This window comes from Botryllus schlosseri, chromosome 12 (genome assembly GCF_051294905.1).
Source record: "Botryllus schlosseri isolate E-star chromosome 12, Bs_hap1, whole genome shotgun sequence".
Lineage (NCBI taxonomy): Eukaryota > Metazoa > Chordata > Ascidiacea > Stolidobranchia > Styelidae > Botryllus > Botryllus schlosseri.
This window is the reverse complement of record NC_137247.1, coordinates 13,583,200-13,599,696: the sequence shown is the minus strand read 5'-3', so window position 1 is coordinate 13,599,696 and position 16,497 is coordinate 13,583,200. Positions and strand designations below refer to the sequence as shown.

Genomic DNA, 16,497 nt, shown 5'->3' with positions numbered 1-16,497 from the left:
TTTCGGTCAGCACTCAGCACAAAGGCACTCCATTTCGGACAAGGTTCTGGCAGACTTCTCGAAGTCGCATGTTACATGGCCTAATGCCTTATATATCTTGATGTGTCGTGGCGCGGTAATGGCCGACGCCGCAATGCCCATTTCAATAAATAGTGGGTATTTTGTCTTGGGGGAAGGGTGCCCAATAATCAAGATATTTGCCACAATTAAATCGCGCAGTGCGCGAAAAACTTTTGAAAAGTTGCGTAAATTAAAAAAAAAAGATCTATAACTTATGTAAATTCACGAAATAATTTTGGGACCCTTTGAGGTCGACCCCCCTGATGGGAGGGGGTTGGAGAGCGGCAATTACGGTCCTGTAAGCAATATATCACTGGCGAATTCGTCGAAGCCGACATCGCCTGCCTTGAAATCTTGGATTGCACGATGTGTTGTTTGATCAGAGAGACGATGCAGTTTCCAAATCCACATTGTATTCCTGATCATCTACCCGAAATGAACTTCCTAGGAACTTAACAAATTCTAATTACAAACATCGCCAAGTAGGCTTGTAATTGAACATTGAACACTGAACAGTGAACATTAAATTACGGCCGATGAATTTGAGAACTGAGTAATGAAGTTAACCTAATGATATCAGTTAACAATATTATCCGTCGCTGAAGTTATTATACCTCTTTGGGGGAACTGATTGATCCGTGAGTGACTACCATAGAACGATTGACTAATGAATAGCCTCGCGCGTGGTGCACGGATTCCTTGAAAAGCCACTTAACTCTAAAAAGCGTGTAATTAAGAACAGTAGATTCACACTTTTACTACTGTCTACAATTGTTGCTTTTGCTTTAAAATGTACATTTTAATTGCATTTAGTTACGAAAAATATAAAATGACTCCCATAGGAATACGATGAAAATATGTAGCTTGAGTTGAGGATAACCTGCATTGCGGGACGGGTGCAGGTGGTGGCATCAATTGATGAATTCGATGTAGTGAATTTCGATGTCGTGCCAACATGACGTCAGTAATATCCAATTGTGACGCAACAGTTAGTTGACATCGTTGTATGGCTCTTTGGACATTATAATTGTAAATATAGGAACAATATGCTGGCCTATAACAAAAAAAAGCCCCGACCCCTGCACTAGAGGGTGACTTCATCTCGAGTCGAGGATAGTCAAGACTCAAGACAATCAGGAGATATTGCTAGCCAGTGGCCACATAAACCAACTTGTCTCCAGGTGGGTCACACTTGGCCAGCTAGTAATGAGAGTCGTAGGTCGAAAATCTTGATAAGTGGAATAAATTTGGCTATAGGAATATTGCTTTCCGCCATATTGAAGTACTCGAACATCAAATTGCAGCAGCATTTGGAGCATGATATAGCGTATAGCGACCTTATCGGAACATGGAAACTTCTTGAAAATTGGCAATATTTAGATTCTCGATACGGCAAGCCATGAAAGCCTGCGTCGGTTTTAACTTTTAATACCTAGAATCATGTACATTATGAGATACCTGGATAGCAAAAAACGGCGAAGTGTTTATATTGGTTGTGACCGCAAGAAATACGCATCTGCATTATCCATATCGACTCTACGTATAGCCAACACATGTCATTGTATAGCTTCTTGGGGGTACAGAACTTCAATATACAATTGAATAGTATATTCAATATTCATATTGAAATGAACCCGAATATTTTCGGCTGACACTCGTCAGGGGTAATCGTCAGCAACTAGTAGAGAATTGGAAAGAACATTGTATATCAACAATCGTATCAAAAAATATGACGTCACCAGCATGAAATTTCGAATGAGAGAGCGTTCATCAATGTACCATTTTCAGGTGGTAAGCGAACCTCCTGTCATTGTGCATTATATAATATACACGTAAACACTAAACATCTACATTCAAATCCGTTGAGGGTCATATGGTCCAACACTAATATAAACAGAATTGAGCGGAACACCTTTTGGGAGCTGTCGTGCGGTGAGTCCATACACTCCTTTTCAGTAACGCGGGTGAGATACCTAAGTATAGATGTTTACGAGATTCTGGTAAATCCAACGTCAGTGCTGTGACGCATTTTATGACAAGTCTAGGGATTTTCAAGCGTATATTTGATCGTCATCGAAAACACAGCACTGGGTTGTGTTCGAGAACATGATTTAAATGCATTGTGAATGGCGAATTCCTATGGTTAACTAGCACGCAGTCGCATTGGAGTTATTAACAATTGTTAGTTTGAGCCTCAACTGTCATCAAGTGAACTCGCGTTTGCCTTGAGTAAATACCTTGAGTTTGACTTGCTTTGTAACGCAGGCCACGTTATACATTAACCATACTATCCGCTCATGCTACATCAACTATTCCTCCAATCACCCAATCATGCAATTGTTCAGATCTAGATGCGATGCCGTCCGAGTATAAAATTTATGAGCGTTATATTGATCGAACAGATTTGTTGACCTGACGGCACGGGAGCGTGAACACCAAAATGACGCAAGTCATTTCTACTAAGTTGACGAGACGAAGTAATGATGAGTGTAAAGTGACTCGCGTGTAAATGACTAATAAACTAAGGTTAAATTGAGAGAGAAAATCATATGAGAACTATTATATGGTGTAATTCAGGTTAAACGAACGTATCATATTGTACTGCTGCAACCGAAGGATCACTATGAACACTCAGGCTGTGCTACTAACGTTTGTTGGATTTATACTCATACAAGGTATGTAAATTTAAGATGGGCGGATATGTACGCGATGACATTGAATATATTTTCAGTTACACCATTGATCCTAAATGTAACATGCGTGCAGTCGGTATAGGCAGGTCAGGGTCGGGGATCGTGGCATGTATATTATCTGTTAGTCGTTTTCGCTATCTTCCGATGGATATAAAGCAAATAGCTACAAAGCCTGGAAAAATTACAAAAAATGGTTTGATCTTTCACTTCTGGCAGCTGATTGTGCTTCGAATATAGCTGGTGATATCGAACGCATAGTGCTTTTAGAAAACGAGTCGCAGGCCGCGCGGGCTGCACTCAACTATACAGGTAAATAGAAACCGAGAAACAGAAATTACACACGAACTGAGTGGCAGAGATTGGTTTATTTAACCATGGTCAATGTTGATGCCAGGGATATCTAGAGATCTAGAGGTTCATTTGTCTACTTTTACACGAACCCCACCTTCACCTGCATTCGAACCTTCAGGCTGCAGTAGGGTTTAGGCCAGTTGTTTTCAACATTCAGTCCTGTATTCATGTGATATACATCTGAGTTCAAGCTTCTCCTTGACTCTGATTCACAAACATTTGAAATGTGGGTACAGCCGGCGCAGTAGTTGCCCTATATGCGTTATAGGTGGCAACCACCCCATGAGATTCTGACAATAATTTGGGTTTGTATCAGACGGTGCCGAACCATCAACCTGCTCATAATTTTTCATGCTGAAAACCATAGCTATAATTGAGCGAGATAGTGTAATGGTGATGCGTCCGGCTTCTTAATCGGTGATCGTGGGTTCGATCCCCGGCCGGGTCAGACCAAAGACTCGAAAACTGGTATCCGCCGCTTGTCTGCTGGGCGCTCAGCATTCACGGATAGCACGGATGAGAAAAATGGGGTGCAGACTAGATGACCTTACTATAAAGGCCGGCCGTATGGCATCCCCGTCGTCAAAGCATTACGATGGTGCAGGCGAAAAAGAATATCATCTCTCTCTCTCTAAACTTCATTGCACAGGATGTCAATGGTTGAGGACGAAATGTGCGCTATCCGCATTCTACAAAATATTCATATAGATTAGATGAATTGATAAATTCGCGGACTCATCAAACTATTTCCGCGGAATAATTATTTGAATCCACGGACTCGGGTTGAGGACCACTGGTATAGACATAAATGAGTGAGGCTCCGATAAACGGCTATACAAAACGCAGACATACGAATTGTATATCATGTTGATAGCATCAAATTTAGGCGGTAATAAGGCGTAAACTAAAAAGGAATCTAATGGAAATATTTTCGAGCTTATTAGGTGCCGTAAATCTATATGTCAGTTAACGCCTTACGAAAAATACAGATTATTTCGCAAGTATAGTTTACTAAGGTGCGGATGAACTCAAAGCATATTGTTACACAACGATACTAATGATCAACACTCGTATAATAAATGCAAATCTACGGATTATGCAAATGTATTCCAGCCGATAAGGGCGCCGAGAGTCAACTTCACTAGTGTTTACTATAAGTGTTTGCCAATAATACGGAAATCACGCATCATTAGAAACGCGCTTTGACAAGCGACAAGCGACCGCTGTATTCGATGTCATCGGTTGGTCGTGTGTTTTCAACAAAACCCCCCTTAGTTGATTTATCGCATACGATTGCTGAACCGGAACTGACGCCATTTGCTTGGAACTGGTAGGTCAAAATGCTTCGAAATGATTGTTTTCTTAATATTGACCACTTAGTTAGGCTCTGCGTGCTGGTCAAATATGTCACTGATGCTGCTCAATTTGGTGAGAACAGTAGCCCCATTCAATGAAAACCAAGTTCGCGAGGTTGGGAGTTATTAGAGTGAATGCGACTTATCTACAATTTATATCAAGCATAATGAAAATAAATCATCGGCACGATAGATGTGATTTGAATGGATGTGCGATCGCAGGTAGCCTAGTGTTAGCGCTGTGTACAATTCATGGCTCTAAGCAGATACCAACGAACCAACTTGGTTTGACCACATCGAAGGCGGTATTACTGTTTACCAGGTTGGTAGGCTATATTACTGCACGCATTGTCAAATCCAGTCACATACATCGAGTCCAACCAACTGTGTTAACCATTATTAACTCCTTACATGGCGTTCCAATCCGATTTATGCCGTACATCAATTTAATCAAATTTTGTTTTTCTATTGCGATTATTGCGCTGCTATTGTAGGCCGCGGCGGGGATTCGGATAAGTGACTTGGCTATGTGACCTATATTGCGTTTTGAATATATTCTGTTTATTCATATAATGTCTCAATCTTGTGATGTTTTGAAATGATGAAGTGTTACTAGGGACATTTTCAAAAACCCGAAAAAGGAGGACAAATCCTTCTAAAGGAGGACGTATGGTAACCCTAGCTGAACTATACTAACTGAACTGTAATTAAAACTTTACATGCTTCTGCAAATTCAGCAAGTTCACGAAATGGTGTATTGTAAATAGGGCTGGGCAAAATGATTCGAATACTCGAATCTGGATCGAGTATTAATTTTAATTATTCGAGTTGAGTAAAGACGATTTGTTTCGAGTACTGAAATTATACGCTCCTCGCAACTGAAAGTTAATTTACTAACGAGAATTATAGCTTCGATACTATTTTCCACTGAGGAAACCTTGAAACCTTGATTGGCCGTGTCGCAGCATACCAGGCATAGTACAAAGCTACGAACGTTACTGGAAATAGCACATTTCCGAAGTCATGATAATCCCATCATATTGACATAGTACATTATGTTGTGACGTCATAATGAGTGATACTCGAATACCCGACACGACTCGAAGCGTAATACCTACGTGATTCAGAATTGAATCACTCATTAACTCGATTTTGCCCAGCCATAATTGTAAATGTGGCTCGAGCTTTTTTCATTTTATTATTACTTTTGTGATATCAAAACTCAACCCGTGAGTCGAATGTCAGGTGAGTTCGAAACTCGAAAGTATCTGACATCATTTGCCAATGGGAATGCTTAGTGCTTACATATATCACAGTCTGCGTTTGTTTTCAGGTTATAATGCTTTGGAATGCACAGGCAGCACTTTGAAACTAACCATAAAGACATTACCTTCTGAGGTAACTAATTACTTACCGATAATTACTAATTATACATTTTGGTAGGGCTTTACGCAATAGGATCGCCTGGGCCCATCTGTTGATTGAGCTTTTGTGGTTCCAGAGCTGTTGTAATGAGTACGGACTGGTCTATATAGTTTGATCATGAAATTTTTTTGAAAACTGTTTTCACATCAAAGCCCAGGTGCTCAGTGTTTAGGGCAGTGGTTTTCAATCTTTTTCACATCGCGGAACCAACTGGAAGGTAAATGTTAACCTACGGAATATCACTGTTCAAATTCAGTGTTCAGCCCCAGATTCTGATGGTGGTAGAAAAGTTCAAGCTAGTCACATTTGCCCAAGCCTGTATATCACGGCATCGTTGCCGATGATGACCTTTTAAAATTTAAATAGTCAGTGGCTTTCCAAATGCTACTCGAAATTTGGATGTCCTTAAATTTTGTTATATATCGACATCAATCTTATTCGCCTCATTTTCTTGCGGCACCCCTGAGCAGGCTAATCGGTAGGCCGACCCTGGTTGAGAACCACGGGAACGCTGTAACGGCAGCGAGCAATATTGATTGAACCATATAGCTTACGTAGGGGCAAAGTAATCACACTGCTGAATGTTATACGTTGTTTTTGCGTTTCAGTATGAATTTGATGTTTTCGAACAATACGAAATGAAAGCCACGATTGCTTACGCCGTTCAAAAGTACTGCGGAGAAAATGCTGACTCAAGCTGCCCAGATGGAGGCGTTGACGTAATGTAGGCGACGATGAGAATTTATATTGTAGTCAAATGAGGCCTATATTTAAAATAAAATGTGTTAATTCCGATGGTTATTCGGTCCGAGAATGTTTAATGGATATCTTCAATATCCACCCACAACACGTTTATCGTTGTTCTACGTTGTCGATAGCGATTGAAGTTACCTAGTTAAGGATATGGAATACGTGATGTAATTATATGCTAAACGCATCTCTGACGAAATTTATACTGACTCCGGTGGAACATTATATGAGCCGTTATCATGTCTGAAACGAATTGGAACATACATGAAACGTTGACGTGTGTGAAGAAGGTTGATTGCAGTGGCATGTGGCACATTAGTCGCCAATGTATTTGCAGTAGAGCTGTACAATGTGTACATAGATCAAGTTAGTCGCAACCGCAACGAGTCGAAAAATCATAATATATCGATACATAGCTTTGGGTCGGCATCATATTGCAATTCGTATTGGTCACTTTTTTATATTACATCACAGAGCTGCAAATGTTACGTTAACCGACATTACCGAGCGCATATCGATGTGCGCGGAAGTTACGAACTTTTCTCCTGATCACGTGAGGCAAGCCATCAGGTAAATACTAAATATATCGACTCTACATGCAAAAATGGTTTACGATAATCTGTAACGAAGCTTATATCAGATGGATTTTCGCTTCGCTTCGCCTTTTTGTGAAATTATCATCTTTCGTAGGGTATAGGCGACCATGGTACCGTACAAAGGCCTGTGACTGTTCGTATTATTGCAGTTTGCATTGGTTCTGGACTTCTGGTAGAATCAGCGTAAATATGTATACGTATAGCCTATATATGAATGCTGAGAAAAAATGCCCCCAAAATCTACGACGGAGCTATTTTGTTGGTTGTACAAGTGGTACTGGTCATAAGCGTATATACAGGATGAAGCTTTGTAGGGGAAAGGGGCGGCAATTTTCAAAACATGACGTCACATCACTAATAATGACGTAGTGAAAACGAATGAATAGCGCCTGAATGTCCAAATCGCAAATTTGGAGGGACATTGGTTATGCCCTCAGTGCTAGCAGTGACAGTGCCTTAAAACAGCCAATGGTGAATGTAATGGTAAGAGTAATACGGATAGCATGAGGCCGGGTTAAAAGTAAAACACAGAGCTAATTCACAATGACAGAAACTCTTGATTTTGCTATTATAATTGATATCGAATCCATTCTAGAACAATTTTTGCTCAATTTACTTCAAAATATCGCGACGAAGTAGAGCATTATTCAACAATGACATATGTGAAAAGAAACTCTATATCGGAACAACCTGGCGATTTACAATGATGTGGGATGGTTTCTCTCCCCGACTCTGGCATATGTAACAGCTTTGTTGCAAAAAAAACAGTGTCAGCCTTCCCAATAATTATACTTTTACTGGGCGGTTGAACGTGCTTTATGACGTCATATCATGGCCCACTTGGTAATACTTGATCGACAAGCTGGTTACCGCAAAAACACGGCGTTCGCGTCATAAAGCTGCATGGAATTCACCTCATTGAATTTCATATGCGCGCACTAGCTCAACAATACTGACATGATGGGGCGCTTCGAAAAATATGTTTGTTTTTATTGAGCAGTATTGGGCACTTATCGCCTATTTGGTCATTTGTGCCCAGAACATGAATGTTGTAAATTTCGTTGGTCTTTTTCCCTTCTGTACGCTTCGCGGACGACTTCCAGTATCGCATGCATTCACTATCTTTCACTCTCTCTTCCGTGCGTCCACTCCAGTATCTGTTGCTGTCGATTATTCAGAGTTCGACTCCACTTTATCCGTCTGGGCTTTTCGTACGACACCGCTTATGCGTTGAGGTCGGCGATGAGGAGCCCAGATAAACCTCCTGGACATAGAAACCTGGCAGTGCTGAGACTCGAACCAGCATCCATTGGTGTCGTGGTGTATGGTGGCCAACGTGGCTATTCAAGTAGAAGTAATGCCACAAATTTATACTTGAGGACGATTAGTAGTAGCTCTCCAAGACATGCCAATACTACTGCAAGTAGATGTAGAAAATGAAGGATTTGTAAAGTACTCAAGTAAACAGTTTTAAAAAGTAGATTTGTTCGAAAGAGTCGCATAATAGTGGTAAAAGCGGTACGCTGGCTATTATGCCCAGTCGATAGGACAATTTCGCTCACAAAGATGATGAAAACATGCCACAAAACTGCATTCTATACTTTACAAAACGGAAAGTATCAAAAGTAAGTAGATTGTACAACAATCTGTTGAGTAGAAGTGGAAGCAGTCTGAAGACGTAACCCTTGAGGAATGTATAGTGGAAGTATAGGCGCGTATAGGCCCGTATCCACTGTCGTTGATCAAACAAAATGATCCTGCGTAGATCATACGGCCAATTCATTCACTTTAACGTGAAAAAACATATCCTAATAATGCCATAAAGGTCAAGGACGAATGTCAGCGATAAGTCACATTTACACCAATTATTATAGTAATATTAACCAAGAAATATGTAACACGAGCTGTCCAGATGTAGAAAGCTGCAACATAACAGGAACATGAAAACACGTGTAATCGTTCCATCAGGAACGGTATAATTCCATTCGCGGTGCCCAGTTTAAATAGAACACAAGAGTCACCAATCCATTCATGAAATGGGTTCGGCGTTGTTTACCTTGTTGCTCGTATCGCAGGGTTTCAAAAGCAAATTTGAACGGCGCTTTGATACTGACTGACGAGGAACTCTTCGTGGACGGCATTCTTCCGACGCTGTCGCCGGTGCCGACGTTCGATTTTCCGCCGTGGCTTATCGCTTACATCGTCATCTTTGGGCTGCTGCTCTTGGGAGCACTCGCAATTCTGCTGTACAGCCGGCGAAGCAGGACGTAAGTGTGCCATGTTATGGGTTCGCGTATGTCGCAAAGTTTCGCCGTGGCGATTGAAGGTGTACAACGCAGCGAACAGGATTACTAGACAGCTGTATACCGCACAGCGCAGCGCAGAACATGTTATAGGAGGGTGATATAGCAAGTAGGATACAATATAGTCGGAACAGATGATGAGACAATGTGATATTTTCTTACGCAGATCTAATTTTATATCCATATCCAAGAAATGGGCTTACTTAAATCTATTTAAATGCAGCGTGGATAATTACCATTCCTTGTTGACCAAGTCCAAGTCAATGGTCGTCTCAAACCCAGGATGGATCAGTAACGAAGTATTTGCACTTAATGGGGTGTACTAAGCTAATCTTTGCACATGGGTATGTATGTAGGGTTACCATATTTTGGAATCGGGAAAGGACGACACTTTTGCAAAATTTTCAAACCCAGAATTCCGGAGAAAAATCTCGAGAAAATGGTATATTTTTCTCACTTCGTGTTCGGTTGACTAAAAATAAAGTTCGTTTTTTTTCCTTCACGTTCACAGGTGGTTGACTAAAAAAAACGTCATCTTACTGGCTCAGCTCCCGAAATACCCGCCGGAGCTTTACTTCGGCGCTGATTTACGGTATCTTACTCCAATTTCCCAGTAAATTTCACCAAAATTCTCAAAAATGAGGACAAAATCTCAAAAAGAAGGATATTTGGGCATCCTCGAAGGACATTTTCAAAAACCCGAAAAAGGAGGACGCATGGTAACCCTATATGTGTGACAGTATCAAATCAATAACCTGAAAATCATTTTCGAGCGCTTTTCCTTCTGTTATAGTCCGAAGTCAAATGCTATTAATAAGCAGAAGTGGTCAGTAACGAACTAATTCTACTTTTTCGGAGTACCCTAGTAGTTTTTGCCTATACTTGAATTGCTTACTAAAGCGGTTACATTTTTCGACTACTTCCATCTTTACTTATCAGCCACGATGCTATTAGGCAAAACCAAGCATAGAATAATTGCGTGGAAATCTCTACTCCTACATGTGTTCGAGTTGTTCTTTGCGACTCCACTTCTACTTCTACTTAAGTACAAACAGTGACTATTTTGACGACCTATGTTGATAAGTCTCTTTATCAGGGTAGCGTTCAAGTTCAAGTTTATTCATAAAATTTCATCACTTCAAAACATCAAGACTGCAATACAATGAATGATAGGAAGATGCCGAAACGACTATAGGAGCAGGAATATCCCTGGACTAGGAGTAGTTTAAGATCAGACACTCATCTGGGCCTAGGCCAGGGGTTCTCAGGCCTTTCTTAACCGTGGCCCATTTTCCGGTTTGAAAATGTGCTGTGGCCCACCTCTTTTCTTGGAGTCATAATCCTGTTCGATGCGTGGTAATCGACTGCGCCGATATGCCCATTTCTCTAAAATATGCGCATTTTTCTCTTAATTTACTGATGATATTTAAATGTAGACCTTTCGGCCCATTCAATCGCGCGAAGCGCGATGAAAATTTTCATGTCGAATAAATATCATTCAACAAACGACCAACGAAATATTCCTTGACCCATCAGGTCCCGTAATTGGAGGTATGGGTGCAGCAGTTACGGCCTTGGTAGATTATAGGCTGAAACTCCTGTGTATATTATGATCGTCCGCTGCTCCATTCGCATCGCGACACACAATGATCAAATCCACACATCGAGTGTGTGATTGGGATTTTAGTTCCACTATTGTGGGGAATAATATAATAATTCTGGGTGAGCTTCCAACAATTCATTGGTGAATGGGGTACTACAGTGAAGTGGAGAAAGATTTTGTCAATGTGCATGTGCAATGTGCATGCAATAACACATCTTGTACCAAACCAACTGAAGTCGCGATGTCAGAATATTCAATCCAATGATACAATCAATTCATGAAACTCATACATTATGTACAATGATATCAGAGCGGACATTTTAAACTGACTCCAAATATTAATCAGCTCCGCTAAACCCTAAATCCATTACGATTCGTTGCGGTGGTGCGGTATACCTCCACCAGAAGCTGCTAATAATTTGCAATTCTGGCTATTTTATTCTTAAAATAATACGACTTGCCTTGGTAGCCTACAGTAAATCTATATATCAATTATACTTCATTCCGAGTTTATTGCACACCCCTTTCAACGGCAGATGTCATGTGTCCCATCCCCTGCCGGATTACTTGGTTACTTCAGCATTACCTTCCAGTTATTATATACTCGAAATTATTTAGTTGCTGTTCGCCGTAGGTTGCCATAGCCAGTGCAAAACGCCACCGTTTCTCCCGTGCGTTTGGACTTGTACAATGTACAATTGTATACATGCAGTGCAGACTCTATACGTGCCACTACGTCTCAGCAAAGTCGGGTGAAAAGCTTTAGGCAGCCTACTTCTGCATAAAATTAGAATTTTCCTTTGGTACCGTAATTTTCCGAATATTGTGCATCCCCATGTATAATACGCACCCTTAAAATGGCGTGTAAATTCTGGGGAAAAGCCTGTACCCATGTATAGTACGCACCCTGCATTCGCAGTACATGAAGAGTTGTGTTTTAGTACACGATGTTGTTCTGTTTTCCGATGTCACTGTCGAACAATCCTGACATAACCATCCATCGCTAATCATGATACAATTAACGGCATTGTCTCTAACCGAGAGTATAGATAGTAGCCAAAGCCTGCGAGGCCGGCGACGCGATAGTTCAGGCTAGCGACACACAACATCTTGCGCACTAGGCCTATTACAATTACAGATGCGATTGCTCAGACTAACGGTTACGTCGGGCGCACCAGTCCTGTTGGAGATGCGACTGATTACGCAAGCGATTATATCTTGCGCACATGGCCTCTTGTGTATGCGATTGTTAAGGCCTGTCGTTGACGCGATGAATCAGGAAGGATTGCCGCGCACGCTTGTAGCAATTAGCGACCTAATTTCGCTAGCGTACAAACGGCAAATTAACTCAGCAAGAGATCGCGTGCTGTGCCGTCGACTCTCGTTAATTGGCTACACGCTTTTCGTTGATTGGCAACACGCTTCTCTATGTGGCAGCGCGTTACACTCTATAATACGAATTACGGGGGCACGATGGCTAGAGGTGATGCGTGATTGGAAACAAACATGAAGAAAAGGTGTGATTTCAAGTTCTTGATCGAGGGAGATTTCTTTCAAGGCTTGCTGTACCCATGTATAATACGCACCCCCCTATTTTAGGGCAAAAAATCGGTAAAATGTTGCGCATTATACAGGGAAAATTACGGGTATATGAATAAATGTTCAGCGATTAACATAACAAATATAACTAAACTTACATTAATTGTAAAATTTTCTAAATAGCTTTGTGGCCCGCGTCAAATGCTCATGTGGCTCACCAGTGGGCCATGGCCCACCCTTTGAGAACCCTGGCCTAGGCAATGTAAAGAGGAGGCATGCACACTGAATGAAAGTAAAAGAAGATAACATAAACTGGCAAGCGATAAAATCAGGTGGCAAGTGACGGAAGGCGAGATCGATATGTCAGGTCGTGGTCCGGTAAATGGTGAGGGCTGACTATAGTATTTATTCAGCAGAAATTGCTTGTATTTCGACTTGAATGTGGACTGGACATGCTCGACGACTGTCGGATAGCCGGCGAGATACTGTTCCACACTTCAGGCCCGGCATATTTGATAGAAATGATCTTTTTTTGTCAACCATATGATAGTTGGACAACGTGGACGCGCGTGTATCATACTTATGCACTTTTGATACCGATGTTAAGAAGCCATTGAAGTTTTCGGGGTGTTGGTCGCAGTGGAACTGATACATAAACTTTGCAATTTCTACTTTCTGCATATCTTTTATGTTTGGGACACCGAATTTTTTGAGCAGTGATTTGTTGGACACACATCCTGATCCCTTTGGGGCCCTGGCTATAATACGGAGGACCTGATGTTGTATTTTTTGTAGCGGTGTCAGTGCAGTTATTAAATGTAAAATGTATATCAGGAAAGTTTACCAAATAGACTACTCCAACGGGTTTATACCGTGTACCATCTGTACAGCAGTGTAGGGCCTACTGCACAATGATTATATCACAGAAACACGTCAGAGGAAGACAAAGAGTCCATGCTTTCGGACGATGAGTTGGCGGCGGAAGAGGGCGGTAAAACCAACAACGCATTCGTGGATCACGGGGATCCGTACGAGGAGATTGGAGAAACTGGCTTGCCGAATGCGGTGGAAGAAGAAGCGACTCCCTTGTAACCGCAAGGCTATTTCTGACGCTAATTTTATGTAATTTCTGACTCGTTAATCAGTGCGGAATGCGGTTGTACAGCTGGTTAATGGTAGTCTGAATAAACCAGAGAACTGTCACGGACAACCAATTTTTGCATACTAGGCTACATATCTACTTCTGCAGAATCAGTTTTTTCGAATACATTTCCGGTATGTAATTAGTAGACTAGGTGTGACATCGGAAGTCATAAGGAATCATGCGATATGAAGATTGGTACTGGAAGCAAATAAGCAATATAGGCTCACCATTACCGATGACCTTGCATGACCAATTGTCAATTGACCATTGACCACTGACCAGAGATGAGCATGGATTAGGATTAGGTTTTGAAAAAACAGGATTTGTGAAATTTTGTCGGATTTGGATTGGATTTGGATTAGACATTTTTTTTCAGAACGGATTAGGATTTGGAGTCGATTGAACTATTTTCGAGGAGATTGAAATGTCGTGTGGCGAATGGCGACAAACTTTATTCAGATCAGTTATTAATGTACTTATGATTACTAAGTTATCTTGAATCAAGCGAATCGTTGGTTGTGAAAGAAAATTTTCGAATCCCTCCATTGCATAAATTAATATTTTTTCTGAATTTCCAGTTGGAATCGGATTAGGATTGGACATGGACTTGAATATGAAAAAGTCATGGATTAGGATTTGGATTTGGATTTGAAGGTTCGGATTTGGATTGGATTAGGACATAGAAATTTCAAATCCGCTCATCTCTGCCACTGACCCATTTACTTGACAGATGCTTAGGCTTACAGGCTACCCATTGTCAACTAGGCAGCCTTATAGCCTGGCCTATAATTGTTAGAGCAAAGGAATTATCCTGTCATAATGCCGTCTGAGATCCTCAATATTTATATTGTACTCCATAAGGTTTTCTATAGGCCATCAATCAAGCTTTCTCAACCCATGGTATCTGTCAGAGCTTCAAAACTGTTGGTAACTCTCTCGACGTCAGTCGAATACAATGTACTATCGCAGAATGTGTGCAAATTAGTAGTTAAACGAATGTTGGGATATCCGTTGCATAGGTGTTGTCTTCGCCATGGAATGGAATAACACTGTTGCCGAGTATAGATAAACTAGTAACCTTAATTCGTAGGTTCGTCATTCATAGGCCGAGAGATTTCGTTGTGGATGTTGCAACTCGATTGAATAACATTCAATAGACTTCAAATCGGTTTGGTCTAGCTCAGAGCCGGCCAACCCGTGGCCCGCGAGAAGGTTTTGAGTTGCCCGCGAGGTAATTTCCGAAATTAGTAATATTATCAGAAATGGATTGCACAGATTGTGAGCTTGCAAGGCCAACCAAAAAATTTATTAGTCTGGCCGCAACACTGGAGACGTGATGACTAAATATCAGTTCCGACGCATTGGCAGATCCATGAGCCAGTCACATTTTGGTTAGGCTTACCATATTTTGGAAATCTAAAATGAGGACACTTATTCAGAAATTTGAGACTTGCAAAACCGGAGAAGAATTCTCATTCATCGGTGATTTTTTCCCACTTTGTGATCCGTTGACTAAAAAAAAGGTCAACTTTCCGCTCAGAGCTCAAATCACCGTTTTTCACTCCGAAATACCCGCCGGAGCGTCACTTCTGTGCTAATTTACAGCTTATCACTCGCATTTTGCTCTAAATGTGACCTAAATTTTCAAAAAAGAGGACAAAATCTCAAAAAAGAGGACAAAAAGGCGTCCTCCGAGGACACTTTCAAAAAAGTCAAAAAAGAGGACAAATCCTCTTAAAAGAGGACGTATGGTAACCCTAATTTTGGTAGATCTGCGTACATTACAATAAAGCAGAATAATTTGCGATAGATTTATCAAAAGTAAATATTTTCTAAACGCTTCGCGCAACATGTTATCACTCGATTTCTTGCTTTTAATATTGGTACCCGTTTGAGAAAATGAAAGAACGCCTAATGTATCAGATTGAGTCTCGCAGAAAGACCGTCGACTATGAACCCTAGGCACAAAATTGTGGATGCATGTTGGTCGAAGCTTTCGATATCGATATGTCCAGGCGCCGAATAGTCCATTCCTTGCAAACTGAGCCCAGCGATATACAGCAGGCCCGCAATATAGTCAAGTGACAATATTATTGACCTATGAACTTCGAAAAGTTTTCGCGCTTGTCGCGGCTATTGGCCCGCGCAATAGTTCGTCAATAAAAATGTGGCCCTTTGGCTGGAAAGGTTGGCCGCCCCTGGTCTAGCTAGAACCATTTCAATAGACTTTTGAATCATATATTTTCCGTGGAACCTCAATGACGATGGGGCACAATCTGCCAAAAGCACATTTTTAGTCATAAATATATTTTGAATCCAGAAGTAGCATCGAACTTTGAAAAAACGACGGATGAACATAAAACACATATTTTCAAAGAGAATTGATTTGAAAATGCGAAGAAGTAACGAAAGCACAGCCACTTAAAAATGCCCCTTTTGTCCCATTCGCCCCATAGGCGGCATAGGCAATTGAAATCTGCCTCGGATATCAACGAATCCAATGTGCCCATGCGAAATTGTCCCAGTGTGCCGGACCCACTTCTTCAGGTCAAACCCCCCATTTTTAATTCGCAATCTTCCGCATGAAAATACAGGGCCACTAATATAGCAACTTTGAATAATTCGTAACAAATTCCAAGCACATGAAACGAGGTTTACCAAGAAATACGATCGAAATG

The 16,497-nt window shown here is 41.1% G+C and overlaps 1 protein-coding gene across 1 annotated transcript; it reads left to right on the top strand.

Annotated features, from left to right (window-relative positions):
- Positions 1 to 2,579: 2,579 nt before the first annotated feature.
- On the top strand, positions 2,580 to 14,790 carry LOC145452727 (angiotensin-converting enzyme 2-like). The gene is made up of 6 exons (XM_080330884.1): positions 2,580 to 2,735; positions 5,793 to 5,857; positions 6,493 to 6,603; positions 6,996 to 7,204; positions 9,306 to 9,497; positions 13,602 to 14,790. Exons 1-6 carry the CDS (start codon positions 2,684 to 2,686, stop codon positions 13,765 to 13,767), a joined length of 795 nt encoding a protein of 264 aa, XP_080187010.1. The 5' UTR covers positions 2,580 to 2,683; the 3' UTR covers positions 13,768 to 14,790.
- The last annotated feature ends 1,707 nt before the right edge of the window (positions 14,791 to 16,497 follow it).